The sequence below is a fragment of the Poecilia formosa genome, unplaced genomic scaffold, assembly GCF_000485575.1.
Source record: "Poecilia formosa unplaced genomic scaffold, Poecilia_formosa-5.1.2 Scaffold278, whole genome shotgun sequence".
In the NCBI taxonomy this organism is placed as follows: Eukaryota; Metazoa; Chordata; class Actinopteri; order Cyprinodontiformes; family Poeciliidae; genus Poecilia; species Poecilia formosa.
In genome coordinates this window covers 450,765-478,625 of record NW_006800217.1, presented here as the reverse complement: position 1 = coordinate 478,625, position 27,861 = coordinate 450,765, and the positions used below count along the sequence as shown (strand labels likewise).

The window sequence follows — 27,861 nt, the reverse complement described above, 5'->3', positions numbered from 1 at the left end:
ATATCTAGCTTTTAATTGAGGCATGTATAATTAATTATATATTTAATTAATTATTTATTTATTTATTTCCAGTTTTAAAAGATTAAATAATTATTTCACAGTATTTTTTATTTATTTATTTATTTTAATGTGGCACGCTTCACTCTCCGTGCCATTCTACTTCTCCATAACAGCTAAATAGAGCTGTTGAAGCTCAGCCAGCTGTAGTTCATACGCTGGCCAATAGGTGGCAGTAGAGTCTTCCTAAGTTAATTGGTAGTAATTCATCCATTTCAATCATTCGTCCAGCCTGTTTTATACGTGCCCATACTCCAACACACCTGGATATGAATGACCAGTGTATCAGCGTGTTTAAGTAGGTAAACATCTAAAATGAACAGGACAAACTCCTATTCACCAAAAGGTATTATACAATTTAAAAATATAACAATAGACATGCTGACAAATGTAGCAACAGTAATTGTGTAACAATGATTTTCAGTGGGATATTTTTTCCCTTTGTAGAAATGTACTTAAATGAAATGTAGGGTTTTTCAAAACATTTTCAGTGTGAGGATAAGCCTGTGCTGTAAAAGATATTTTACACACCTTTACCAACGGTAAATAATTAATTTCTTTGGTTTAAAATAAGCCCCTTGAATTGGCTTTGATCATAATGTAGTGCCCCCATGCTGTGATCCCGGGCTTTGATGAGCCAGCATGTGTGTGTCCTTTCTACAATCAAAGCACCAGCTTTATACTGTCTATTTCACATTTCAAATAAAAGGGAGGCTGCTTAGGTTGTCCATCAAACTTAGAAAGTAAGAGGGTGGGAACGTTGTTATTGCTTGTCTTCAGATCTAAAACACTAAAATTTCCATTGTAATTCGCATTAGCAGAAACTTAAAGATCCAGTTTCCCTTTTCACTACAGAATCAGGTCCTCTATTCCACACAAACCTCAGATGCCATTTCTGATAAATACTGCAGCATACTTTAATTCTGCTTTTTGAACCACTGAATATCCAAAAAGACAGCCGTGGATCCTTCAAGGCCTGTAAATTCCATTGGATCAGATTTATGTGTCCAGCACATCTTACAGAAGCTCAACTGGATTAAGATCTGGGGAATCTGGAGGGCAAGTCAGCACCTCAAACTTGTTGTTGTACTCCTCAAAACATTCAGTTCCTTCAATTCATTTTATTTGTATAGCGTGGATTCACAACAGATGCCGTTTCAAGGCATTTAAAACTACCGTATCAAACTTGTGCAAAGAAACAAATAAATAATTTAAATCCAATCATATATGCAGATTCACGCACTGTGCGACCAAAACTCTTGTACCTTAGATATTCTATTGTCATGTATTTGGTCTCTCAGGTTTGGAAAATCAGCCAGTCATTTTAAATTCCTGCTGTGTGAACAAGACATTACTGGATTCTCTTCCAGAGGCCTTTAAGCTCAGAGGAACCTCTATTATACACAGATTCACAGGACCATTGGGGCAGATTTGCAATATTAGCCTATGCAAAACATTACATAAATGTGACCTGACTGACTGCTGTTCTCCCCATAGCCTTTGGTCTAAATCTTTCACACCTAAACTGTTTACGACCTGGTTAGCACCAAACAACTCAAGGGTCAGGTTGCAGAACATTTAGTCACTAAAGAGTCACAGTTTACCCAGGTTGAGCCACAAGCTGCCAGAAACGTCACTGAAAATGAAGTGTAATGTTGCGCCTTGTCAGTTAGATAAAAGCAGCTTCTGCCAAGCTTTGCCTGCAACTAGTTCAGCTGCCTCTAAGTTGCTAATTTATTTATTTATTTTTTTATATGCCGAGGATTATTTTAATGTGACAGACTCAGAGGAAGAGGATGGCACTGAAATATCAATTAAATCCCACACAGCCCGAGTCTTTACATATGTTGTGTTATTTTACGTTCTAACACTTTTGCTATTTGTGGGTTACCACAAAATAGCAAAATATAAATGTGCAAGGCACAAATCTGCAGATTTAAAAAGGAATATTCCTTTATTTTGTGTGTCCCCTTTTGATCGTAGGCAAACAGTAAAGGCGAGTCTGGAGAAAATTAACTATATTGTGATAAAGTCATCTTCAGGTGATGAATGTTTGATCTTATGTAGCCAAGTTTTTATGTTGTATTCAATACAAACCTGCTATTATTAAAATGTATCTATCTGAGGTGCAATTAGCTTTTATCATGTGTAAACCTCAGCAGGAGGTCAAAAGACCACAGAGGAAGTAAAATGAAAACTGTGCCTGGGTCTTAATTGAGTTTGGTTAAATCTGTGAGACAAATAGAAGATAAACCTGGATATGTGGTGGAATGAATCAGAACGCATTCATCCAGGCCCCGTTCCCTGTATGGACAGCAGTGTAAATGTGTGGACTGTTCCGAGGATGCATACGCGGTGACTCTGTCACTCTTGCCTAACGTGTCCAATTAGGAGCACAGAGTGCAGCACCAGAAATAACCGGCTTGTCAGCTGGTATTTTATCTGAGCTTTCCAACAGCAGTAGATGTCTGACTCTGTTAGTGAGGTTGGTCACCAAACAGGCAAGAAAAACCTGCGAGCTGGACGAGACGGTGAACATGGTGAGCGTGTGTTCAACACGAAGACAAAACTCTTAACGATGGCCAGAGGCAGCTCTCTCCTTGTGTAATGTATCTAAATGATCTGGAGTCATTTTGCCAAATCATTTGATTTTACTTAATAAATGGCACACTTTGTAGTTAGATTAAGTGGGCGTGGCTTAACTTTTATTTCGTGCTAGACTGTTAAAGATAAGTATTATCTATGAATTCTCTTGAAAACTAGACAAAATCAGCTTTAATTTCAAAGTGTCTTTGTTCCAACATGCCTCCTAATAAACTTACAATTTCAATTAAAGTTTCTGCAGGCAGCAATGAACTGAAACAAATTTCACCTCCAGAGCCAAACTGACTCCAACTGTGATGGAAACAGGAGATTTTAAATGTTTTACATGATATTGTCTCACCTTTATAATAAAAATTATCTTTTTTTTCTCCCCTGAACCAGCAGAGACTGACTGCTGTTTTATAGTGTATTGGGTGTAAATGGAGAAGCTGCTTGCTGACAATTTGAGTGCTTTCTAGAACAATCCTCCCAGTAAGGGAGGTAGGAAGCCTGCTAAAATAATAATGGTGAACATCAGCAGCAACGCACAACTTAATTCACTTATTAACCAACTTGAATAAAACCACATGCCTTGATTATTTCTGTGGAATTTTAAAAGCCTTCCATCTAACCTTCGCTGATACAATTCAGCAGTTATTCTAACTCTGTTTCATGTACAAACATAAAAAAAGTGACCAAAAAATGACCACTAGCTCAAGCTGAAAGCCAAGACCATGAGTTGTGCTAACCCTAAGGAATTAATCATAAACATTACATCCGCTAACGCTTAAGCACTGCACCAACACTGTGTCTCTCCACCTATACGCTTCAGAAAGGAAAAAAAAAATTTTTTATATATATATATATATATATATATATATATATATATATATATATATATATATATATATATATATACTCTTTTGGCTTGAAGAGGCTGAATGCTATTTTTACTCTTAATTTCTAAGAAAGTATCAATGATCCACTAAGTTTTGTTTGTATCGGTTGGACCTCTGAAATACAAGCATTTTATTTGGCAATCCCAAATGACTTGTAGAAATGCCTTGAAATAATAATACTTCAAGAGTTAAAAAATAAAATCACAGATTAAAATAGCACCCTAACTTCAACATATTGTACGATTTTGTCTCCGTGTCAGTGTATTCTTAGTAAACTCTGGTATGATTACCTTAAAACATCCACATCCATTAACTCACTGACATCAAGCTGACATTTGTAGTAAAGTGAAATGTCAAAGTTCAAGAGGAAAACCTCATCATGTGACAGAAAGCTGATTTCCCAGGATGCTTCAGTGCAGCAGGTAACTCTACATTCACTCCCCCAAGCAAAATCATCCCTGCACCACAATGTGAGTGTTGGTTGGAGTTCTGTGATTGATTGGTGTGGTGTAGAGATGGAGAGATGTGAGGCGAAGCAAAGTGCTAACAAGCTTACCCACAATCACTCTTTCCTCAATCAAGGAAGCTTTGATTGTGCTCAAGATGGGGCCCCTGTTGGAACAAAGTGGATGTTTTTTTCTGACTGGCAGGCCTTTGACTTGCTTGTGGTGTGAAGGCATGTAAGGAAACATCGTTGTTGATGCCGTTGTAGAGATTGTTAGCAGCGTTAGTGTTCACACTTACAACACTCTAACAGAACAGAGAACCACAACAGACATCCACACTTTGAATGCCACCATCTACAACTCAACCAAGTGCTGCCTCTGAGGTTCTAGAAAAGAGTCGGAGTGAGCTGTTGCCATGAAAGCAGAGCACAGCGCTGCTGCTAAGAAGAGTTTCAGATATGGCCCTATGTTCCTTTTAGTATCCAGAAAAGTACCCTGCTTTTATTCTGAAAAATGCTCAACAGTTGTTTCTTCAGAAACCGGGTCTGACGGTTTGTTGTTTGGCTCATTTTTCTCTCGCTCTGATTTCCCCGGCGTATAAAAGCTGTCCGTTTCCTGTCTTTGACAGTCACAGCAATCTGCTTCACTGTCGGGCTCTGAAAACACTTCTTCAATGCCAAAACAAGTTGTTGACATCCCAGTGTGTAAGTGGAATCCATTGTTGCCGATCAAAGTAAGAAAGCATCCGAGCGCGATCCAACTCCTGCCTGTTCTAGAGTGAAGAAAATACTGGTGCCGGTTTGCATTAATTTAAGGGTTTTTTGTGCATCACACTGTTTCCTGTAAGCAGAGGGCTTCCACAGCGTTACTGGGTCCCTGGGCAACTCCTCCAATCACAAAGAGGATGCTGGCCGTCTGCAGCAGAGCAGAAGAGCATCGTGCAGTGGGCATGGGGGCCACATACTCCCAGCGCCGCTTCACTGGGTTGTAGCTCTCCACTGAGCCCAACGGTGATGGCTCATTACCTGCAAAACAAAGATAAAAAGGCAAAATTAATGTTGTAAAGCAGGGGTCCCCAAACTACGGCCCGCGGGCCGGATCTGGCCCACCTCCACATTTGGTCCGGCCCCCTGAACAATACCAGAGAGCATTCAGAATTATTGTATTTTCTGGTTTATATGTGGATATTTCTTCAACCACCAGGGGGCTCTTTAGCAGGAAGTGTGTCCTGTAAACTGTGGGTGTTTTGTTTTGCATGGCGCATTGCTGCCATCTGTTGGAGTTTTAGGGAACTGCTTGACTTTTATGTTATTTAATCAGAACAGTTGTTTGCTGGCGGCAGAGCAGATGAACACGTGTCTGTTATGAACGCAATGCCTGTAAGTAGCAACTTATACTTCAAAACGAGCCTTTATGTTAACATATGAGAAATTAATATGTTAAAGTTACTTTACCTCAATGGAATATATACTGGTCAGTCCCAGTCACCGTTTCACTCATGGTTTTTGCCCATGTGCTTTCTGGGTAAAAATCAATCGAGAAACGCAACCCCCCTCCCCCTCAACAATTTCCGGCCCCCCACCAGAGAAGGGAAAAGTTATGTGGCCTTCACAGGAAAAAGTTTGGGGACCACTGTTGTAAAGTCTAAAATAAGCCTCAATCTGGTCAGTGACTGAAAGAACCTGAGGTATAGGCCTGCTGCAGTGTGACGTTGCGCGCAAGATCCCACTTCACTTGAGCTTTATAAGGCCCTGTTTACACTGAGCTGGTTTTCAGGGAAACCTTAACACTTGTTGTGATCCAGCCACTCGCTTACACGACTCGTGATCATTTTGAAATCAGGTCTCAGAGTGAAACTTTTCTGTGACCCCCTGCGGAGGTATGAAGCATACTCTGCATTTTAGCAAACAAAACTGTCAGAAATGCAAATAAAACAGTTTGTTTATAGTGATCACCATGTTTTAAAGACACAGCAGTCATATTGGATTTTGAGATTATATTTAGACAGAAAACAATTTGTTCTTGGAATTCTGACTTTAGGCTGCCTTTCCATTGATTGTTTCTACTTAAAACATGAAGACTTTTTCCATTTGAATTTCCATTAGATTTTTTATTTCATTCACTCAATAATAATTATGAACAGTTCAAGTAATATCTAAAAGAAATCCAAGAATGAAAAGGAGCAAGAAGAAGCATAAACTCATTTACATGAAAAGAAAATTCATTCAGTCAGACTAATCGTGGTTATCCATGCAGCTAGCAAAGCTTCAAAGTCCCACAACAAAATTAATTTGTATTCATCAGCAGTCTCATCAGCAGCTTCTAAAAGCTTAACTGACACACTTCTCCTGAGGGACAAGAGCGACACGATCAGGAAGGAACTTAGCTCTGTCACTGGAGCCCTGAAAGCTGATAAGGCTACTATGACCTGCCACCCAATTCCACAGTCAACTTCTTTTGTAGTAACACACACACACTCATCCAGACACACACTAACAGAATATGAGATGCCGCTGCAGGTCTGATGCCAGGAACACAGCATACTGCAAAAGCTCAAAATCTTACCAAGTAATTTTGGTCCAGTTTCTAGTGCAAATATCTGAAATAAGACAAAACCAGCAAGATATAGGAGCTTGTTTTAAGTCAATAATTCCTTATTGTTGATTAAAAAAAAAGTACTAGCTCACATATAACAAGACCATGCAATAAGTAAAATAATCTGCTAATGGAACTAGAATTTCTTCATCAATATTAAGGAATTATTGATTTAAGACAAGCTCCTTTATCTTGCTGAAAAGTTACTTGCAATTTTATTTAGTCTAATTTCAAGTGTGCTAAGATATCTGAAGTAGAAACTAAACCAAAAATACTTGGTAAGACTTTGTGTTTTTGCAGTGTAGATAGTCATGGCTCAGTATAAAGACAAAAATATCTGATATTTATACAAATCAAAAATCCCACGTTTCATCTTTTGGTATGTTCGGTTTGTAATCATATTTTAACACATACCTGTCAATTTTCAGTTTGAACTGAGACAAATTTAAATTCACTCATAAGTTCGAAAACTGAATCTACAATGACTCTCCACCTACCATGCAATGCATTTTTTTTTTTTATTTTACATTAATTTTAAACACAGATGAGATTAAATGAAAAGGTTGTGAGCTCCAGTAGAAGAAGGACTGCCAGCTGTCAGGATGCACTTTTGGCAGGAAAACATCTTAAAACCTGCACGTTATGAATTTTGCCACAAGATATTTTTAACCTTAAAAAAACAACAAGCTTGAGTATTCCAGGCTCCTGGAGAAAAGCCAAGCTTTTGTCTCCAAAGAGAAAAGGAACCAACCAACGTTGGTGCAAGGAACGAACAACAGAGAAGAGCAGACATATAATTGACAGCAAAGGTTTTTCTTTTATGCATTTGGAAAACATAGCCTGGCTAAGTAGCAAAATACTCTACCTGTCTGGCTATGCACTGAGTGGGCAGGTCAAACTTGTGTCACTTATTTTCTACCTGGTCTCACCTACAGAGGTCTCAGTGCGTTGAGGTTTTGAGGTTAGGCTGGATAATGTTTGTTTGTCCTCAAGTTGTTTCCTTGACTGTTCGAAGGCTATATTTCCAATTGTTAGAGTTGTGTAGCAGCCTAAATACTCCCAGTGTTCTGCATTTATCGTGTGTCAGGGCTATCATAACCGTTTTTTGTTTTTTTTTCACTATGACAGATAAATTTATGAACAATTAGAAACTCACATAATTGTGTTAAAAGTGTGCTAACTTAGTTCTAGTCCCTCAGATATGCCTTAAAAAACCCACAAGAATCCAACAATACATATTATATGAAGCGATTCCATGTCTTCTATTTGTTCAAATTGTCAAATTTTAATTACAAGGAACTTTTAAGGATGCACAATATATTGGCATCAGCATCAGTATTGGCTGATGTTAGTAATTTTTTAACATTTCCATATTGTTGCCATTTGTGTGTCAGGAGGAGGTGGGAGGTAAGTCATGTGACTAACCTCCCAATGAACATATTGTATATGTTCATTGCATATTTGCTAAATACACCAAGTTCGATGTGGTTGAAAAAACAAATTATAGAAGCACAGAAACTTTTGATCAGAAGATGTGTTTTTTCAAAATTGTTTTTTTTTAAATAAGCAAATTTATGTTCACAACTCCACCTTGCGTAATTTTATGGCGGATGGAAACGCAGCTATAGAGCCTGAAACCAAAAACTGCAGCAGACCTTCAGAGATCCATAACGGCAAATAACTAAATGGGGAACCTTTTTGTATCAAAAGGAGGATCTTGCAGTATTAGCATGTTGGTCATAATAATACAGCAGAGTTTGGAGATAAAAGTTTATATTCTTACACTGGGCTGGAATAAGATCCCAAGGAAATTCAGAAATGTTCAGTATTTAGGTGTTTTTAGTATTTATTGTCTTTAAAATGTCTGTTCTGACCTTCTCCTTCTTCCCCCCTCTCCTTCCTCTCTCACATTAGTAGCAATGTGCTCTGTTATTATACATCAGGCAGACCTAAGTTGTTGCTGTTTCCATGGAGACCCACATCACAGCAAGTCCCCAAATAACGTAGCCTGGTTATTGTGTGTGCATGTGTCTGTCACAGACTAAGATAATCATGTTGGGAGAACAAGGCGGTGGTGGCGGAGCGGCCTTTTCAAAGTGATCCGGGCCTGTTCAGCCATCATCTACTTTATCATGAACGCACTCTCTGTGGACGACACACACACAAAGAAACACCTTGCCACAGGATGCTCAAAGGCTTTTCATCGCTTTGATTCTCAACCCACAGACGTCATGTCACTTCACCCACCCTTTCTCCTTCTTTTGACCTTTATTCTCCATCTTCTTTACTGCTGTTTACTTTACTGTCTCGTTTTCATTTCTTTCCTATTGCTTACTTACACCTTTGCTGTGCTTCTGATTTTAACTCTTGTCTTTAACTTTGCAATTCTTAACCAATTTTCTCAGTCAGCCGCCTCCTACTTGATTTCCTGCAATTATTCTTATTTTTTCTAACCCTCCTCTTCTCTTGTCTCCTGCCTGTTCTTTGCCTTTATTTTTTCTGCTTTGCACGTCTCACACAATTGTCTTTTTTTGTCTGTCACCTCACCAACATTCAGCCACTGCTGCATTGTTCTCTCTCTTTTTATTGTGTTCTTTGCCTTTTCTGAGAATAATGTTAGACTTTCTTCTCACTCGTGGATCCCCACAAAATAACCAACATGTTGGTGTCACTTCTGCATTTTCTTTGCTATGGACTACTGTTGCAGTTTGATTTCTTGTTGTTCTTTGAAGTTGTTTTAGGCTCTTTTGGCCTGTATTGTAGCAAATAGACAGGAAACAGGGAAAGAGAGAAGAGGAAGACATGCAGATAGTGGCAGGAGACCACATACAGAACCCAGGTGAACTCTGTCGAGGACTATTGCCTCTTAAGATGGTGCGCACATTCTCCCAAATGAGCCACCTGATTGTGGTAGGAGTTCATCTTGTGGGTTAGGTGGGTTACCAGTTCGATCTCCCGCTCCATCTGTCTCCATTGTTTTCTTGGACAACACATTTCTTTGGCTGGCAAGGCAGCTGGTGGTGATCAGAGGGCCCGGTGCCACCCGAACACGGTCACAATTGTCTGTCAAAATTCAGCAGCCTACCAGTGAATGAATATGTGAATGACTGAATGTAGTGGGATTCGATAAAGCACTTTACACGTACAGGACTTTTACCACTACCATTTACCAAAACCCTTAGTGGACTCCATTAAGGATTGACAAATTGTGCAATCATGTCTGGTATTCTAAGATAATCTGGTTTTGGTCATGTCCAGGAAAATGTCCGACTGCACCGTTTCTCTGTTATACTGTGATGTGTTCTGTGATGTTGAGGTGTGGGCCAGTCAACTTCATCCTGCCCAGATTTGCTCATTTGTCTTCATGGACCTTGCTTTGTCCATTGGTTCGTAGTTCTCTTGGCACAGAAAGGGCCACTCCAAAAATGTCTTGGTGTACTGAAGAATTAAGAGGTAATTTCAAGGTGCATTGATGTAATAAACCTAAATGGTCATGAATGAAGTCCTTAAAATCCATCTGAGTGTGAGGGGAGTTAGGCAAGCTTTTCTTTTCTTGTCATGTAGTGTCCTTCTGCTTTTATCTCAACAAATAGCTTTAATTCTAAATCAACCTTATCTGAACATATTCTCCACATTCACTGCCTGTCATGTCTTATGACGTCTTATGTTATAACCAGCTTTGACACGGTGAATTTTACAATGTCAGGCAGGAATAACACAGACGCACTCTGAAGTTAATCACTGATACAGAATGTGTCAACATCTTAGAAACAGAGAGATAGATTTGGTTGTCATGGTGACAAGAACAAGTCAACACATATCTCTGCCTGTTTTTTTTTTGTTTTTTTTGTCAGTTTGCTTACAGTGCAGGTTTCTGTTAATATTCCAATGTAATAGACTTCAGATGGTGTAAAAAGGAAAAGTTTGGGTGGTAATAATAACGATGAAAGAAATCAGATAAATAAAGTTCATCAGATAAAAATAATGAGTAAGCCCTGAATGTTGGCCTGCTTCAGCAGATAATACAAATATACTCATAAAATGATATGGATGAACATGCATCTCCAGTCCGTCCTCTGGAACAGCTGGCATGTAATCATAATTTACGTCCAAGTATCAAGTTGTCACTCATAGTTACACATGAACACACTGAGACCTGAACAAATATAATATCTAATCTATGTATCTGGGGCATGGTCATTTCAAAATTCAATTACACTCTTTAAGAAGTGACAGGCATTATGAAAACACATTAAAGTTAAATCAGTCTGGAAGTTGGGTGACTTAATAACAATGCTAATACGATCTGATAACTTTGGTCAAAGGAGATAGCTGTGAGATTTCAGTGGATCAGCCCAATGTCCTTCAAGAACATGAACCAATGGGCCGTTGCAGTCGACAAAGGTTTTTTTTAGAATACACTTTTTGGTTATTATGACAGCCCCAGACCGGTCCCTAAACGTTGCCTGACCAGGCATTGCCCGGTACACCAGATGAACAGTCCAACTTCTGCCAGCAGCAGAATCTCCCAAAGCAGATAATAATAGTTTTAGGTTTTCATTATAGTTTAGTTTTTGGTTTTTTTTTTTTCATTCTGACTTTTTGTTTGACTAATTCAGTTAGTTTTAGTTAGTTTTCAGAGTGTTTACTAGTTTTTATGAGTCATTATTAGCTAAATATCATTTAGCTTTAGATTAGTTTTTATTAGTCGTTGTCATGAAGTGGTTTATTCATGGTGAGGTTGGGCGCGGTGAGGCCCAGGGTGGAATGGAGAAAAGAGTTTATTGTAGTCCTCAAGGTTCTCAAAACAAGGAAACACAAGAGAGCAACGAGACATGAACACAGACTCAGGAAGGGGAACAATGACTTGACAAAGACAAGGATCCAGTGGGGGGGTTAAATACACAAGGGACCGATGAGGGAACAGGAGACAACTGGTTCCAGCTAAGAGCCAGACAAGACACGGAATATTTTAACCAATAAAGACACGAAAACCTAAATCCTCACAGTCATAGTAGCTAGTTTTTTCATACTTTGATCAATTTTTAGGTGCATAATTTAAAAAGTTAAGTGTTGTATTATGATTATGTATACATTGATTGGGTACACCCATATCACTTGTATCAGTTGCCTCAGTCCTCACACGCAGAAGGGTTAAGGTGGAAGAAACTCTACCTGAAACTTCAGACAAGAACATTTTCTTCAGACTCTTCCAACATGTTGAGCACGGTGGGAAAAGACCTTGAATCAACCATGTTTTAGATCATTATTAAATAGAAGTATCTGGTTATGAAAACAAGTGTAATAAAATTATTTTAGCTTTCAACATTTCTCTGCACGCCTGTTAATGATTGACAAACTGTTAATGATTGAGCTCCAGCGATTAGAAAGCAGCTTCCTACAACAATGGTGAGAATTAGTTTTGACTAATTAGCATTAAGTTATACTGAATGTGTTATATAGTGAATGTGATAAATGATTAATAAATGTTTTTATTGGGGTTTTTTTTACCTCCTACAGTGTTTAAATTCCATTACATTTTGTACTAATGCTTTTATTATGACAAATATTACTGTGAAAGGTGTTGGGGATGTAATTTTCCTTTAAATTTTTTTTATGGTAAAAACATGTTTTATGTCTCACAATCCCAAAATATCCCATCAGAATAACCACACACACACACACACACACACACGCACACGCAAGCACACACACACACACACAAATGACCTCTGTTGAAAATCAAAGGGCTGTTTGTAGATAAGACAGGAAAAAAATGTTGAAGTTGCTCTGTGTCCATGAAAAAAACATCAGCAGAAAAGAAAGAAGGTAAATTAACACAGTGTCGCATTAGACATATCAGAAGTTGTTTGGCAATCTGAATGATTCGAGTTCAAGATTAAGGTCGATATCTTCATATAACAGTAGCTGCATTTCCATTTCAAATGTGTGCAAAAGTTAGGAGATATTCAGTTTATGTCAAAAAAATCAAATTCTGCAATTCTGTAAAATCATCTTTCTACCACTTCCTGTCATCATTTTCTTCAGCAACATCCGGTTATTGATCATGTGACTTGTGTGATGCAAAAATCTTTTCAGGGCAGTTTTGTGAACCAATTCCGCTAAGGCGTTAAAACTACCAAGTTCCAACACTTTTTATGGAAAACGTTAACTTTTTTCTAAATTGATGTGTTTATATTCAGCAAATTTATTTTCAGAATTCAAATTTGCAGTTATACAGTAAATGGAAATGCAGTGACAAAAATTGATGTTCGCTTGCCTGTGAATATGTAAACTGCAAATATATATTTATGAATGCATGAAAGCATTAATATCTGAATGTTGCACATACATATAGGTAAATGCTACTTAGTTATATCTCAGGGTGCATTCACATCAACACTACAACTGCTAAACTCTGACACCACATCATCTTTCTTCACCTTTCGTGAAGAAGGAAGTTGCATTGAATGTCTTCTTCAGAGGTTTTTGTGTCATTTCCATTAGTGCTTCTTGGTACAACGCCACTGCAGGTGAGGAGGTCAACATTTTGCTCCACAGGGTTTGGTTGGTTTAGTGCAGTGTGAAAGTGAACTGCACCAACTGAAAATGGAACATTTTGACTGGGGATCAAAATTGCAACAAATGTTGCAATTTTGATCCCCAGTCAAACCGAGTTTACCAGGTGTGAAAACATCCTACCTCTATAGAGCAAAAATGCTTTTTTGTGATCTGTGCAACTAAAACAGCAATTCATGTTTTGTCTATCCACAGGATTTGGGCACAAATGTCATGGCAACAAGAGAAATGATAAACGGACAGAAACAGAAGCTGATTTTTGTGAACAAGCTGTCAGAGAGCAGCTGAAGGAAATGAGATTTATGTCCAGAAAAACAGAACTTGAACCACCATTAATGAATAAACTAATAGAAACAAGGTTCCATTGAGTTAGAGGGATCAGTCATAGACTGCGGATGACTGGTTTTCAGTGGGTTTCAGTGATGAGAACCAAATCTGCTTTGGCTACAAGGATAATGATAGAATATCTTTATTGTGCCAGGAAACAGAAAAATTAGGAGATAAACATAGAGCTACTGACCCAGACCACCAACTACGATGACTCTTCCTCCAAGGCATCCTGCCACAAAGTCCGCCCTCTTTTCCCGCATCCTGGATGTTCGGCTGGGTTTGATCCAAACACCTACCAAAAGAAGAACAACCAGAAAACAGTCGGTCACCTCAGCCTATGCTGCTTCTATTTCCAAGTTTATTTGAGAATAATCAATTAAAAATGCTGAAAGTGTTCAGAAAATCCTTTGTATATTTTCTGCCCTCACTAGGCAGTCACTCTTCTCATTCCCGGACATAAAAACAGTAAAACAGTCAGATTGTAAAACAGTCAGATTCAGCTGTTTCGTCAGTCAAGTTGTTGAATTTGTTTACCAAAAACATCCACAGTTCCGCATCGTACCACACAGTTTAATGCTAAATACAGACTGAAAAATAAGTACACACATTTCCACTGTTTTGGGGTTTTCTGTTAAATTGCGCAAATTGGAAATACAAAAATAAATTAGATTAATGGAAACAAAAAAAAAATGTTAAAAACTTTTCTCGATAAAAAGATTTTGCGCTTGGATGAGGTGGTTTTGATATTAGTGTATTTCATAAAACTACAAGGGAAACGCAATATGAATACCTGCCGTGTGTTAGGGTTTGCCTTTTTTTCCACTAATCTTTGGGTTGCCAGAGTCTACAGGTTTGTAAACCCTTAAAACATTCAAGCACACACAACAGGTTCCACATTGTCATACATTATATTTGTCAAACACAAATGAAGCTGAGGTCAATGAAATGGCAAAAATATCACATCCATCCTTATCACATTTTCTATCCCCATTAAAATCCTTTATAAATAATATTGTCATTTTCCCAACTGTTGAATTAAGCCAAATTTAGTTACCAAGACTCAGCGCTTAGAGTACCAGCTTACACCATCACTGACAGAAATCTGGAAAATACCATCTTATTCGGTGCTGATTATTAATGTTTATTAATGAGTTGAACGCCTTTTGTGCATGTGTGAGGAAGGAGGCTGAAGTCAGAGCTGCATATGGCTCCAGGCTGTGGGACCATCAGGAAACCTGCTGGACCTATCCTGTAGGGAATACCAGGCTGTCTCCTCCTCGTTAAATCACAAATTAACTGTAAAGAACCACGTTTGAACGGCTGAGTTCAATTTCAAGACAGACTAGTGTCTGACCTATGTTACTAGAAAACTCCTTTAAAACACACAACAACCTGAAGTAGGACTGAATGCCACATGTCTTGCTTGATATAAAGAAATTAAAAAACAGATGAAGTCTTCTGCTCAGCAGGGGCGGATCTACTGGGGTGGCATATAAGTAACTTTAAAGCAAATAACTTTACTTTTTGTTATCATTAGAGGTGGGACTGGTTTAAATTTTTTAATCAAGTTTATTGCAGCATCTGTAATTAATTAATTGCAATTAATTGCATTTTAATCAAATTATACATCAAGAAAAGTAACATTTTCAATTCAAAAATTCAGATGCTATATTAGGCTTGAAAAGCTTTGCTGATAGGCTAGCTCTTTTTAGCAAAACTTGAACAGAACAATGGCCTTTCCCAGCGTCCAATCAGATCGACTTTAAAGCAAAACGTAGAGAGAAGCAGCCTTGTCCTCCATCACTACAGTTTGCGGAAATCCCTTGTGCATCAGATTTATGAGCATACCAAAAACATGTGAATACAAAAGGTTCCACTCTGAACAAAAATGCGATTATTTGAATTGACTAAAGCAGATTTAATATTTTACACATGAAAATTAATGTTATTAATAAGTTGAAATTAATGTGTTAAGTGGATTAGATTAAGCAAACAGGAGACTAGCTTCACTTAGCTTTAGTTTTTATAATACTTCGCTGTCATGTAGTTCATTGGTTTGTGTTTCACAAAGCACTGCAGTCCAATCCAGTTCTTATGTAGAATTCATGAAAATCCAACAACTATATTTTAAACTCTGTCAATTTGCTCTTTAAGACAGGATGGAGGAATACACATGGTTTCAGTTTTTGTCACCTCTCTACCTTGCTGTTACAATCTTGACATTACAGAAAGAAATATGGAATAACTGCAGAGCCGATCACTAGACAGATAGAGAAAGAAAGACAGCAGAAGCCAAAGGAAGGCATATATGGAGGGGGAAAAACTGCATTTTACACAACAAGATCTGCCTGGGGAGCTCCCAGCACCCTGCTCTTTTTCCTTTCTCTGGCTTGAAACCCCTCGCAGATTAAATTTCTATATTTGGACCATGATAAGAGGTGACGCATTGCTTTTCCCACTGCTCCTCGTCTCCTGTGCTGGAAGAGTCAGGGCAGGAGTTGGAGATGGCAGTTTACACAAGTCTAATAAAACAAACCAATATTCTAAAAACAAAAAAAAAAAGGCTGCATGAGGTCACCAGTGAGTTGATTCATAAAACTACCAAAATGTGTAAATATTCTATTTGCTTGGGGTTGACCTTTGTTGCTGCTACCTGCATTTATTAAACTCTACTTTCCACTAAGGCTGGGCGACATGACTTAGAATTTTTTCGCAATATTTTGTGGTACTGTTATGATAACGATAAAACTGACAATAAAAACAATATTTTTGACTTAGGTAACTGTATGGCGTTGACTGTACTTATATTGACGAAAACACAGTTATTGAAAAACATTCCCATTAGAAACGGTCATCTTTAGGACACCACTTACTTAAAGAAATGTGATCTGAACTGTGCATAGTAACTGTATTTAACGGATAAACAGTTTTCCTGTGATGGTTGTTTCTCTGTCATTGGTACCTTCATTAACAGCGCTAAGACCCTCTGTCTGGCTCTGATTGGTTGTTTTTGGTCTGGAGTGATGCATTTCTTCATACGGCAATATCAGTTCAGGGAGCAGGTGACGAAGATTAGTCTTTTCACAGATTATCTGTCTCATAACATACTGTCATGACATGGTGACAGTTGAGACATTCTGCAAAGAAGAATGGAGAAAAATATTGATTGACTTGATGAACAAACCTGGCTGAGATATAACTCTAAAAGACAAAACCCTGTTCTACAAAGTGCTGCCTTCAGGGTTCCCGAATAAAAAGGCAGTAATCACAAGGTTTGGATTCGTGAAATATTTTTGTAATTTTCTGCCCTGTGATAAAGCGTGTCACAGTGGGTGATAGACACCTAGACACCAGGTCACAAACAACACTTATTTTGCTTTCATTTCGTCATGTCAGTTCAGTATTTTTTTTATTTTATATCTGCTAATGTTTATAAACATTATTGACTGGAAACATATACTTAATCAAGTTTTGTATATAATGCTTTAGCTCCATTATTTTGGCCATAAAAAATTTATTTCTATTTCTGCAAACAAAAAGCTGGTGACCTAGTTAGTTTAAAGCCTGATGTGAATCAGACATGCTGGATATTTAGACTGCTGAGATCCCTTCCCAGCCTTTATCCACTCTTCAAATATTGTACAGTCAAGTGGAAAGTGACTTGGAAGTGAATACATTAACTCCTTAGAATGTCTGAGACAATTTGATGCTTTCCAACACGGAGCCACTGGGGCCGACTTGGATGACCTCCAGTTGAAGTGTTATAGTGCTAAATCCAGAGAGCACTTTAAAGGAGCGGTGGAGGACGCTGCAGAGGATCAAGGTATTACTCAGAGAAAAGATGGATGTGTCGGTGAAAAATATGTTACTTGGCAGACTGGTAGACAGGGTTACCTGAGACCAGGTATGCCTCTGAGGAAAATGTGGTTCTTTTTGAGAAAACAGTTGATGAAAAGTGGGGGGAAAAAATTGTTTTTATTTTAAAACAACCCTAGATTCAGTTGGAAATGCTGTAGTCATCAGTATATCACATTGTGGGAAATTTTCTTTTTCGCATTTTATGTTAGCTTGTAATTGTGCAGACAGACTAAAAACAATTCACTCAAAATTGAACGGAGTGCATACATAAACAAAGCACTCAGATTATTTCAGAGAGGAAACATTCATCCTTACTCTTTGTCATAATTGTTTTGTATTACTTTTTCTACATTTTAATCACACTTATGGTTTGACATCTGTTTAAGCTAATTCATGCAAGCTTATAAAATATTCAACATTTTATGCATTCAAACACTTTGACATGTTCAGAAATGCATATTATACACTGTGGTTGGTGTAATTTGAAGCTCCCATTACATTCCAATATGAAGCAGCCATGTTGAATTTTGAAGCTGAGTGCAGTGAGAAACCTTTGACTTATTAAGTCAGAATTCTGAATCAACATGGCTGCCTCAGTTTAAAATGTAATGGAGTTCCAGAGAGTGTTTAGAGATGTCCCGGTCAGGACTGTTTTATTTGGTCCCAATCAATTTATTTGGTCTTAATTTCAAGCTAAATCACAGTTGTATATTTCACTGGAGTTAATAAAATAAATCCCATTAACAGTCCTCATTCCTGGCAGTGATCTGTAGGGGTAGAGTCTGTAACTTCTTCTTGGATAGAGGAAGTTGCTCTCAAGCACTTTGTTTTGATGCCTTGTTACATGTTTTAAACTTTATTTTGAAGAAGCTGCTCTGAGGATTACTTGATTCTCTCTTTTTTTTCCCTTTGTGGTCTTCGTGTTAAAAATGACAGATAAACAGACGTGATCCTGCAATCAATGGATTCATTTTTTGTCAGTCAAGTTTCGGGTCTCAAGCCAAATTTTTACCAAATCAAACGGAGTTAATGACAGTCATGGAGGGTCTCACTGGGGATCTTTCCACACAAACCTTGGTAAAATTGCAATGTGTTGGTCTTTTAAGGCAGATATGACTTCTCACAGGATTGAGGGCTTAAAAGGAGAAAGTTTATTGAGAGAGCTGCTGTAAATGTCATTCTAAGTTTCTGTACCTCTGCATTGTCATTTTTCATGAAGGACGAGGTGGCAATTAACCCTTGCACAATCTTAAGACGGGGTTATTTAGACCCAAGTTTTTTTTTGTTTGTTTTTTTCTGTCCAGCAAGGTTGTGTGCATTTTTATGAGTTTTTTTTTTTCTTCTTCTTTTTTTGTGGTGTGGGAAACTGTCCGTCTGACAGGGACGCAAGAAATCGTTTCTCAATAGCCGAGGACCCAGAACCTCACTTCACAGCCAAACGTACAACAAGGAGTTTGTTCTTACCAGGCTAGCTTCATAAGGGACAGACTTCAAATTCACTGCTCTAAACTAGTTTTCTATGACTAATTCTGAACCCAAACTGGTGGTATCCTTGGCCTTCTCATTTTCCTTTATTTTTTTTTTCTATTTAATGAAACTGTAAACTTCTATGAATGAGGAAGGAAGAGATGCTAATAACTTCTGGCAAATATAATCTGCAGTTAAATGGACTTGCCATAACTCGTTTTGCCTCAAGAAGGATCTGTTGGGCTCTGTGGCATTTCACATTTTGTTGTGCTGACAAATAATTTAAGCTCTTAAATTTGTTAGTCTGTGCATGAGAATCCAGAAAGGTTGCTATGGAGCCAGTCAAAATAAAAAAACAATGACATCCATCACATCTTTAGCCTAGATTATTAATTGCTGTATTGGTCAATGGGTAACGATAGTCTTCATCACTTTGTCTCTTTAATTTGTGATGAGAAACGCACCACAAAATCCTGATGGAAGAAGACTGACCGCCTTGTCACCTGGATGACCGATCTTAGCTGCTAGCTTCACGAGTATCTACAGCTGGATTCACAGAGTTTGAGGTCAAAAACAAGAATACAGGCTAAAGTAGTGATCTTAGTGGCCCAGATAGTGTAGCTGGAGTTTAGTTGCTTTGTATTAACAGCACTAAGGATTGTCATGTCCAAGATGACAGACAATCCACACCACCATAAGTAACATCAACGGAAACAGAGTTCTACAAAAATATTTTACTTTCAAAATATTTTCATCAGAGGCAAAAGCCTAATAAAACTGAAATATTTGACTTTCCCTCTGCAGTGGAGATCGTCAGAAGACGGGAGACATTTTTTTTCGAGATAATGTGTTGAGGTGCTTGCTGGAGGAAGTAACGCGGTAGCAGTGCAGCTAAATGTTAATCTCTGTGTCAGAGGAGAAACGGCAGAGCCACCAGCAGCTCGCTAATAGATATGCTGGCTGCAACAGATCAGCTATTCAGGCGTGGAAAATGGAAAGGAAAGATAGCATGCAAATTGCATCCAGAAATATGGGGAGAGAAGGAAGGGAGAGGGAACTTTCAAACAACCATGCAGGCTCGTAATTTATGTTTTTCTCCATGTTTTCTCTTGACAAATTGGCTGAAATAACCATAACTTGTGTTTGTTCGCCCTCTGAGCTACCTTGCATACACATCAGCATTTGTACTTCTTTGTTGATGGGGAGATAAATATGTTTATTTGTGTTGAGTTAGACATGTAATACTAAAAGCACTGAATATTGTAGCCTTTTTTAGCAGGAAATATTCAGCCATATTCTGTGTGAAGCTACACTAATGGACATTTTACAGGATATACATATGTTCATTTCTTATATATGAATGCCAAGCGGACTGCAGATAGCTCCAAAAGCAGGAAGTGTACAGGGAATTCTGGGTAAATACAATCAAAATAAGCGTGCTAGCACGAAAAATGTCTCGCAATATCATGCCATTTCTCGCCAGCAGAGAAATTCTGCAACCGCTACAATCTGACGCCACTCCATTTTAGTTGTCATTTTGTGAAGAAGGAAGCTGCGCCCAGTGTCTTCTTCAGAGCTTTTGGTGTTGTTTCCTTCAGTGGTCCGTGGCACAGCACCTCCACAGGCAAGGAGGGGAACAGGTTTCTCAAAAGATTTAGTATGTTTAACGCAGTGCAGTGTGAAATTAAACTGCACCAGCTGAAAATTTAACAAATGTTGCAACTTAGGTCTACCAATAAAAGTTGTACAATAAAATGGCTGAGCCTTGCTCTCTCCAAGTTCCACCAAGGGACGGAGGCCCTGGAACATCCACCCCATCCACCCTGCCTTTATTAAATTAAAGTGGGAGACAGAGAGATGCTTTGTGTTTCAGGATGAGGAGGTCCCTCTGTGTCTGTGTGCATTCTCACCTCCACTGCTTCTCACAAAGCTTGTCAAGCAGAGAGAGCGCAAACCACTCTCCCATGAAAAAGAAAACAGGCTGCAGTGCAATGGTTTTTTTTTTTCTTTTTTCCCTCTCTGACACTTTAACCCACAAGAAGGAAAGACAAGCCACTTCAAGGAGAAAACACGGCTGCTTGTCAGCACCAATTATTAATTCTCTTGCTCGATCCAAATCTGAAGTTTGGAGAGGAGATGAGGCGCTGATTTATGTTGGGTGGCGTCACTCTTGTTTCTGTTGGGCCAACTGGCCACCGGGGCTGCTCTCACACAAACCGTCTGTGGCGGTGCATGCAGGCAGCTGATTTGAGTGACATGTGGGGCAGATCCGTGTCTGGTGGACTCAGCTGGAGGAGAGGCGCGAGTGTTTATTTAAAGCTCAGAATCAATCCTGTTCCTTCTCCTGTTTCGCCCTCCCAGACGTTTCGCTCGCCTCCCATGACTATGCTGCATATGACCGGCACACACCTTTAGAAAGCCAGAGAATATTACAGCAGCATTGCTCACACACACAGACACACACACTGCTGTGAAAAGGCATTAAGAAGCCTCTGTAAACATAACTGTCCTTCAAAAAAAAAAAAAAAAAAAAAATAGGGATAGTTGATACTAAAGCACCGGACTGAAAACTTTTGTCATCCAGTTTTTGGTAGAAAGAGAGAGAGCAGAAAGTAGAAAAAAATCCTGCAAATGAAAATGATTGAGCTCATATTAAGTTAACATGTGATTAATTTATTAATTTATTTATTGCTTATTGTGGCAGGTCTATGTCTATGCCAAAGCAGAAATCAAACATCCACACTGAATGTAGCCAACAAGCAGACCAGGGCAACAAGAATACAACTCCATTTATAAAATCAAAGAAATGAGCGTTTTCTTAGCTGCAGGTAGTGAAACCACAGTTCTCCTCCCTTAAAAAGGATGAAACCTTTCATTCCCATTGGATGAGACACTATACAACTGTAAAATGTCTTTTTACAGTTGTCCCTACAGGCACTTGAGTTGTCTACCATTGCTGAACTCTTGTTTTATTCTGCTGTGTGAGCTGCAGTAGGACGACTCTGGCTCATAGTCTCTGGGGTTTGCTGCTGTTTGTTCAGTCGCTGCTCTTTTTTGTCCAAACACACACCTGACCTTGTAGCGAAAAGCAGGAAACACAAATCAAGCACATCAGTTTGTTGTTGCTCATGAATACAAAAAAAACCCTCACAAATCAACATGACATACTATGACATGTTCTCATGTGGATGTAGCAGCAGCAACATTATCAGCCTGTTTCTTTCCACATCGGTTTCCACCCCTGCTTCTGCGTTTCAGAGCAGATTCATCATCCAGCATGTCAGTAAGCAGAAGCAGATCCCCTGGACTGTACAGGGACAACGGCGTACGCAGTGTGAAGGCTGACGCAGCCCAGTCAGGGATGCAGAAGCAGACAGACAAAACCTCCTGACAGTGATTAACACCTACTGTGTGCTGCACTGCGTCCCTTCAGTTGACAAACATGCTTCCTGTTGATTTACACCGAGGTCAGGGCTGTGCTAGTTTGCCTTAACGACAACATGACTTCAGACAAAAGTGTAAACTTGTTCTCCATCAACAACTATCCCACTGCCATGATTTGTTTATGAACCATGGTGCATCCGTAATACACCATCACATGGAGAAACATGGAGGTATAAGCTGGTAAGAAGCAGCCCCTCGTTCTATGTATTGCTTCATACAGAGAGCCTGGACCTTTGGCTGTTGAGAAACTGGAGACGTAGAATCCAGCCACAAATGCTTGGCCATGATGTGTGTGCTGTGCCGGATTGACCGTGAAGGACACTACGCTATGAAGCTTACAGGAACCTGCATGTGCTGTAAACAACCATGTTCCACTGCAAAGAGCGAAGTGTCAAATTGAACAAGTTGTCTGTTAGTGAAAGCTGCAAGCTGTGGTAGCATGACCAACACTGACTGAATGACTTTGTTTGCTTCCTCTGCTGCCATTGCCAAGCTACAACCAAAAGCAGACTACAGTTCTGAAACAGCATGGAAAATCGCCGTGGTTCACAACTCAATGACAATTGACCCGCTTGAAATGCATCCTAAAAAAATCTAGATCAATGCGATAAATCCCAAACGGAGAACTGAAGGGAGAATCGAGAGGAATTGAGTAGAAGATAATGGCCTCAAGATCACATCTCTGATCTTTGAGGATGGATGGATGGATGGATGGATGGATGGATGGATGGATGGATGGATGGATGAATGGATGGATGGATGGATGGATGGATGGATGGATGGATGGATGGATGGATGGATGGATGGATGGATGGATGACAATATGTCTCAAATCATGATGTTCTTCAAGATTTATTCACTTACCTCGCATCTGAATCAATGCTGAAAGGTTTAACCTAGCCTAGCATCCATGGCAAATAACTAATAAGGCATCAGCCTTACAGGTCTGGCTTCATTTAAATACATCCTAATTCAATTGTGTTTATATGTATTTATATATAAAGCAAAATCCCATCAAAGTCATCCTGAAATATCAGTCACATTATGAGAATGAAACTTTGCATTATCTCATCTACAAAGTCCACCGTTGTCACTAAGCCACCAGAACTCAGACTAGCTCATTTCTGAACTCTGTGTTGAACATCAGGAGGTGTGTTTGCGGAGTGAAGAGAAGTGTTTGGATTATATCCGAGTTGTTGCAAACAAGGTTAATCACTGTCAGAAGGGATTTTTCTTCCCTGTTTCTACATCCCTGACTGGGCTGCATCAGCCTTCGCACTGCGTACCCTGATGTTCCTGTACGGTCCAGGGGATCTGCATCTGCTTACTGACATGCTGGATGATAAATCTGCTCCAAAACGCACAGGCAAGGATGGAAACCATCTTCATCAGGTTGATGTAGAAAGATATAGGATGCTTTTTACGTGTCAACTGTCATTTGGTCAGTAATAAGAGTGAAAGCCAAATACTTTTTAATATCTGCCAAAAACAGGCTGATGGGTAAGTAAACAAGAATTCTAGCAGCAGGTCAGAGATCAGTCAGACTGCTGCAGAGATAAAAATGTATGTTCTCAATGCAAAAAAATCACAAATCAATAAGTAAAACTAACTGGAAGCCAATGAAGTGAAGAGAATTTATCAGTTCTGTATGGAAGGATAAAATCATTGGATCGTCGTCAGAGGTTAAACACTAAGAAGTCATCTCCTGTATGGGAGAGACCAAGAAGTCAGCAGTAAGATCTATACACTGTGAAAGAGTTTTTTTTTTATTCCTTTGACCTCTTTTTGTTCAGTGATGATGCATTCAAAGGCAGCAGCCTGAAGCTGCTGCTTTCTGCTGAGATGCACATTCCATGTGAATAACTTAAAGAAGAAAGAGACTGATCAATATTCAAAAGGCTGCACCCGGGGGACCGAGTATGGCACAGGAGTGTGTGCAGTAGAAATAGTCGAGCCTTAATAAGTTAGCGAGTTCTGCTAGTTTTCTGGTAACCAGATTCTTGATAAATCTACCACTCAGTGAACAACCACATGAAAATCAATGAAGACTTTGATCAATAAAATATTTCTTCACCTATTACCAAAATGCACAAAGATGGTGGCGTGTCACTAGAGTGGATATCCTATGTAGACAGGCTATTAGTCCTCAATGCAGCTCTCTGGGGCTTGATGTAGAGATATTAAGACCTTTGTTGCATGTCTTCCACTTTCTTTATCTGGCAATTTCTTTCCTATCCAGCATCAATAACAGCAAGCAGCATCACTAAATCTTAAATAAATGTTTGACCAATGTCGTCCAGTTTCACTGGTCCTAATTGATAATCAGCCATTTAGAAACTAAGAATTTAATCTTTTTTCAGGATCTATGAACAAATAAACCTAATTATTATGTGGCAGACAGACAATATTTCATTGTGGGTGATTCTCTAATTGGAGGTATTTATGAAAATATGTTAAAAGGGAGGCTGCACAGTGACGCAGAAAGAAGGTCCTGGGTTTGACTCCCGGCCCGGGGTCTTTCTGAATGGAGCTTGCATGTTCTCCCTGTGCATGTTTAAGTTCTCTCTGGGTACTCCGGCTTCCTCCCACAATCCAAAAATATGACTGTTAGGTTAATTGATCCTTTGGTGTGTGTGCATGTGTGTGTGCGTGGTTGTTTGTCCTATCCATCTCTATATTGCCCTGCTATGGACTGGCCCCATTGCTGGATGACTGACCCCGCTTCTGGCCCATTGACTGCTGGAGATAATCATGCTAATAGTGCTAAGTGCCCCAACAGCTCATGCACAAAGCAAATAGTTGAAAAAAAAATCAGCTCACAATTTTCTCTCTCTCCACTACAGGCTTTTGTAATGTTACAATATATCTACCAAACTTTCCCATAACAGTAAAATTTATTCTTTAATCAAAAATTAAGTTGTTGAAGCTCGAAGCTACGTTGAATGCATCTTGTAAAAATAAAAAAAGGTACATTTTGTACATTTCCAGAGACTTTTATTTATTGATACTTAATTCATGTTAACATAAAGAAATGTCAGGACTGCTAACATTTTCATTCATGCAGAAAGTAGACAAATATATTATTTATAGTTCTTTAACACCCAAATCTCTCAAAATCTGATTGGACATATCAGTTAAGAAAAAAAATGTTGCCCAGAAATCAGCAACAAAATCTTGATTGTTTATGTTTGTGTTTATGATCAGTGTTCATGTCGTCTGTTTTATTATATTTTTATTATTCCCTCGCAATTAATTTTTCTTGACTTGTACATCTGACAGTTTCTACTAGTTTTAGCACATTTTATGTTTCTGTGTGGATATTTTTAACCCTGTAGTGACTCCCACTTTACAAGCTGCCAGTAAACTTTAAACCTCCCTTCTCTTTTTGTATCTTTTCTTGATTAAAAAGGTTTTTGGATCTTTTGTGCAACACAAACAAATCTCTCTGTTACAGTGTCTTCATCTGTCATCTATCCTCTTCTAAGCTAAAAACCAAGTTTGCAGCTCATTGAATGCATTAATAATCACATGGGGCATAACCACACACAAACACACACTCATGATTTTACAATATGAGACTGTTGCTGCAGTGCAGATGTGATGAATAACACTCAAGCAATCGATTACATAGATCAATGGTTTAATTTGTATCCTCTCAAGCCTCATGAGGATAGAGAGGATGCACAAAGAAAGTCAAGGGAAAAGAGGACTTGGGAAACTTTCTGCATGGCGGTGATGGTCTGTGATCATCTGTTTCATTAGGCACACACCAGTGGCTCGGCTTTAAGGGAGGAGGGAAGAGAGCTGCTGAATGTTTACCTGCTGAATGATGGAGGATATTACCTGGCTTGTCCTGGAGAAAGCAGGTTATTACGCCTCAGGAGGATCCAGTGGCGCTTCAGGAAGGCCAAGAGTCCTATAGGGTCCGCTAATGAGCATTCATGGCTTCTGAGTAATCCTATAAATATTCATGCTCTGTGGGTGGCAGCTATGCTTCACGGTAAAGAAACATTTCATCTTTAGAAGTATGGATGGTTGATTTAATACAACAAGCTATGAGTCAAATTTAACAGGGTTTTTAATAAGAATCTAGAAAATTATGGGATCACAGAGAAAACTGCTATATCTCTTATTACCTCTGCGTAGAGATGTTTGGTCATGTCAACATCTAAATGACAAAGTTTAACTTTTATTGCAATACCAGAAAAAGACTAGACCATTTCCATGGAAACTGTTTTTTTTTTCCCCAAGTGTTCAAGGCAATAACTTTACTTTTCAAAGGTTTCGGTGTTGTTTATGCTTTTAAAATGACTGCATTAAACTTTGACCTGAAAAAACTTTGGGTGCATTCACTTAAGCTCTCTCCAGACCACCTTTACTCAAACTACAGTTCATTTGCTTTCAAAGTCCGGTTTGTTTGAGAAGATGTGAATACGTCAACCTATTCTAACTCTGATGTGGACTAAACAGGTGAACTCTGGTCCAACCAAAAACCTACGTCTCAGTTCTATTGAAGAGAACTCTGGTGCAGTTTGAATGCATGTGTGAACGCCGAGCAGACCAGAGACCGCTACAAAAGCAGGAAGCAGACCACAGTGCAGGGCATTTTGGGTAAATACAACCTAAACAAACACAAGTGCCTAGCACTAGCTTAAGAAATAGCTTTTGCTGTGCCATTGTTGAAGAGTGTTTGACACATTTGACATTTGACACAGAGAAATCGTACAACCATTTGTTTTTATTTTACATTTCAACAAATTATCTGTTGATTTTGCGTTAATTTTCCACAATCATGGAATCACAAAAGCTGGATGGACTGCCAAACATGTGGTACATTGCAGTTAGCAGTTTCTGTTGAATAAAAATGGCAAATCATTTCCACGTGGTTCTTATACGGTTTACCAGTTTTGATCTTGTAGAGATTGAATTTAGCTCAAATCGTAAGCAAATAGGTTTTCTTTTTTGTTAAAATTGTACGTTGACGTCCTCATCAGCCGTTCCTCATAAACATATGCATTTCTGTGACTTATTCCTGTATCCCACGTTATAAAACTGCAGCTATGGTGAGTCACCCATTTCGGCCTGGCTCCCACCTTTTCAGCCTTTGACTAACAGCGATTCTCAGCTTTGCTTTTTGTGTTATGAAAGGAGCTTTAACAGCACACGCTGGGAAGACAGACATCTCCAAGAGAGCAAAACTTTCAAAACTGCAGGGGACGAGAACTGAGGACGAAAAAAAAAAAAGAAAAAGAAAGAACTACCCAATATCTAAACATCGAGATCTCAGAGCACTTTCAAGTCAGAGTGTAAACATGACAGCGATGATTCAGAGAGCGGAGCACAGGTCTGTGGTTCAAAATGTCTACCAACAGTTGGTGGGTTTTGAGTCATCGCTGCAGACCTCTGTGGCTCCCTCTGCTCCCCCAGTGTGGAAGAATTCCCCTGACTTCTGCACACAGTCATTATTCTGCAGGCAACACTTTAATAGAAAGAGATGCAATCAGCTGGCTGGAACATTCTGCTAAAAGTCGGTGCAATCACAACATAATACCAGCATTAAGTCTGGCTGAATCATAAAGTGGAGCTTTTTGTTTTGTTTTGAT

General features: G+C 38.9%; 1 protein-coding gene and 1 long non-coding RNA gene across 2 annotated transcripts in view; one reads left to right on the top strand and one right to left on the bottom strand.

Annotated features, from left to right (window-relative positions):
* Positions 1-3,563: 3,563 nt before the first annotated feature.
* klhdc8b (kelch domain containing 8B) overlaps positions 3,564-27,861 on the bottom strand; it is a 180,862-nt gene continuing 156,564 nt past the window's right edge. Inside the window, exons 5-6 of the mRNA XM_016681362.1 lie at positions 13,680-13,781; positions 3,564-5,010 (exon numbers count right to left, since the gene is read on the bottom strand). Coding sequence (XP_016536848.1) covers positions 4,814-5,010; positions 13,680-13,781 — 299 coding nt within the window. The 3' untranslated portion in view covers positions 3,564-4,813. The remainder of the gene's footprint in view (positions 5,011-13,679; positions 13,782-27,861) is intronic.
* Positions 18,116-27,489, top strand: LOC107838559 (uncharacterized). Its single transcript, XR_001664642.1, has 2 exons — positions 18,116-18,859; positions 27,407-27,489. It is a non-coding gene; the product is annotated as an uncharacterized LOC107838559 (long non-coding RNA).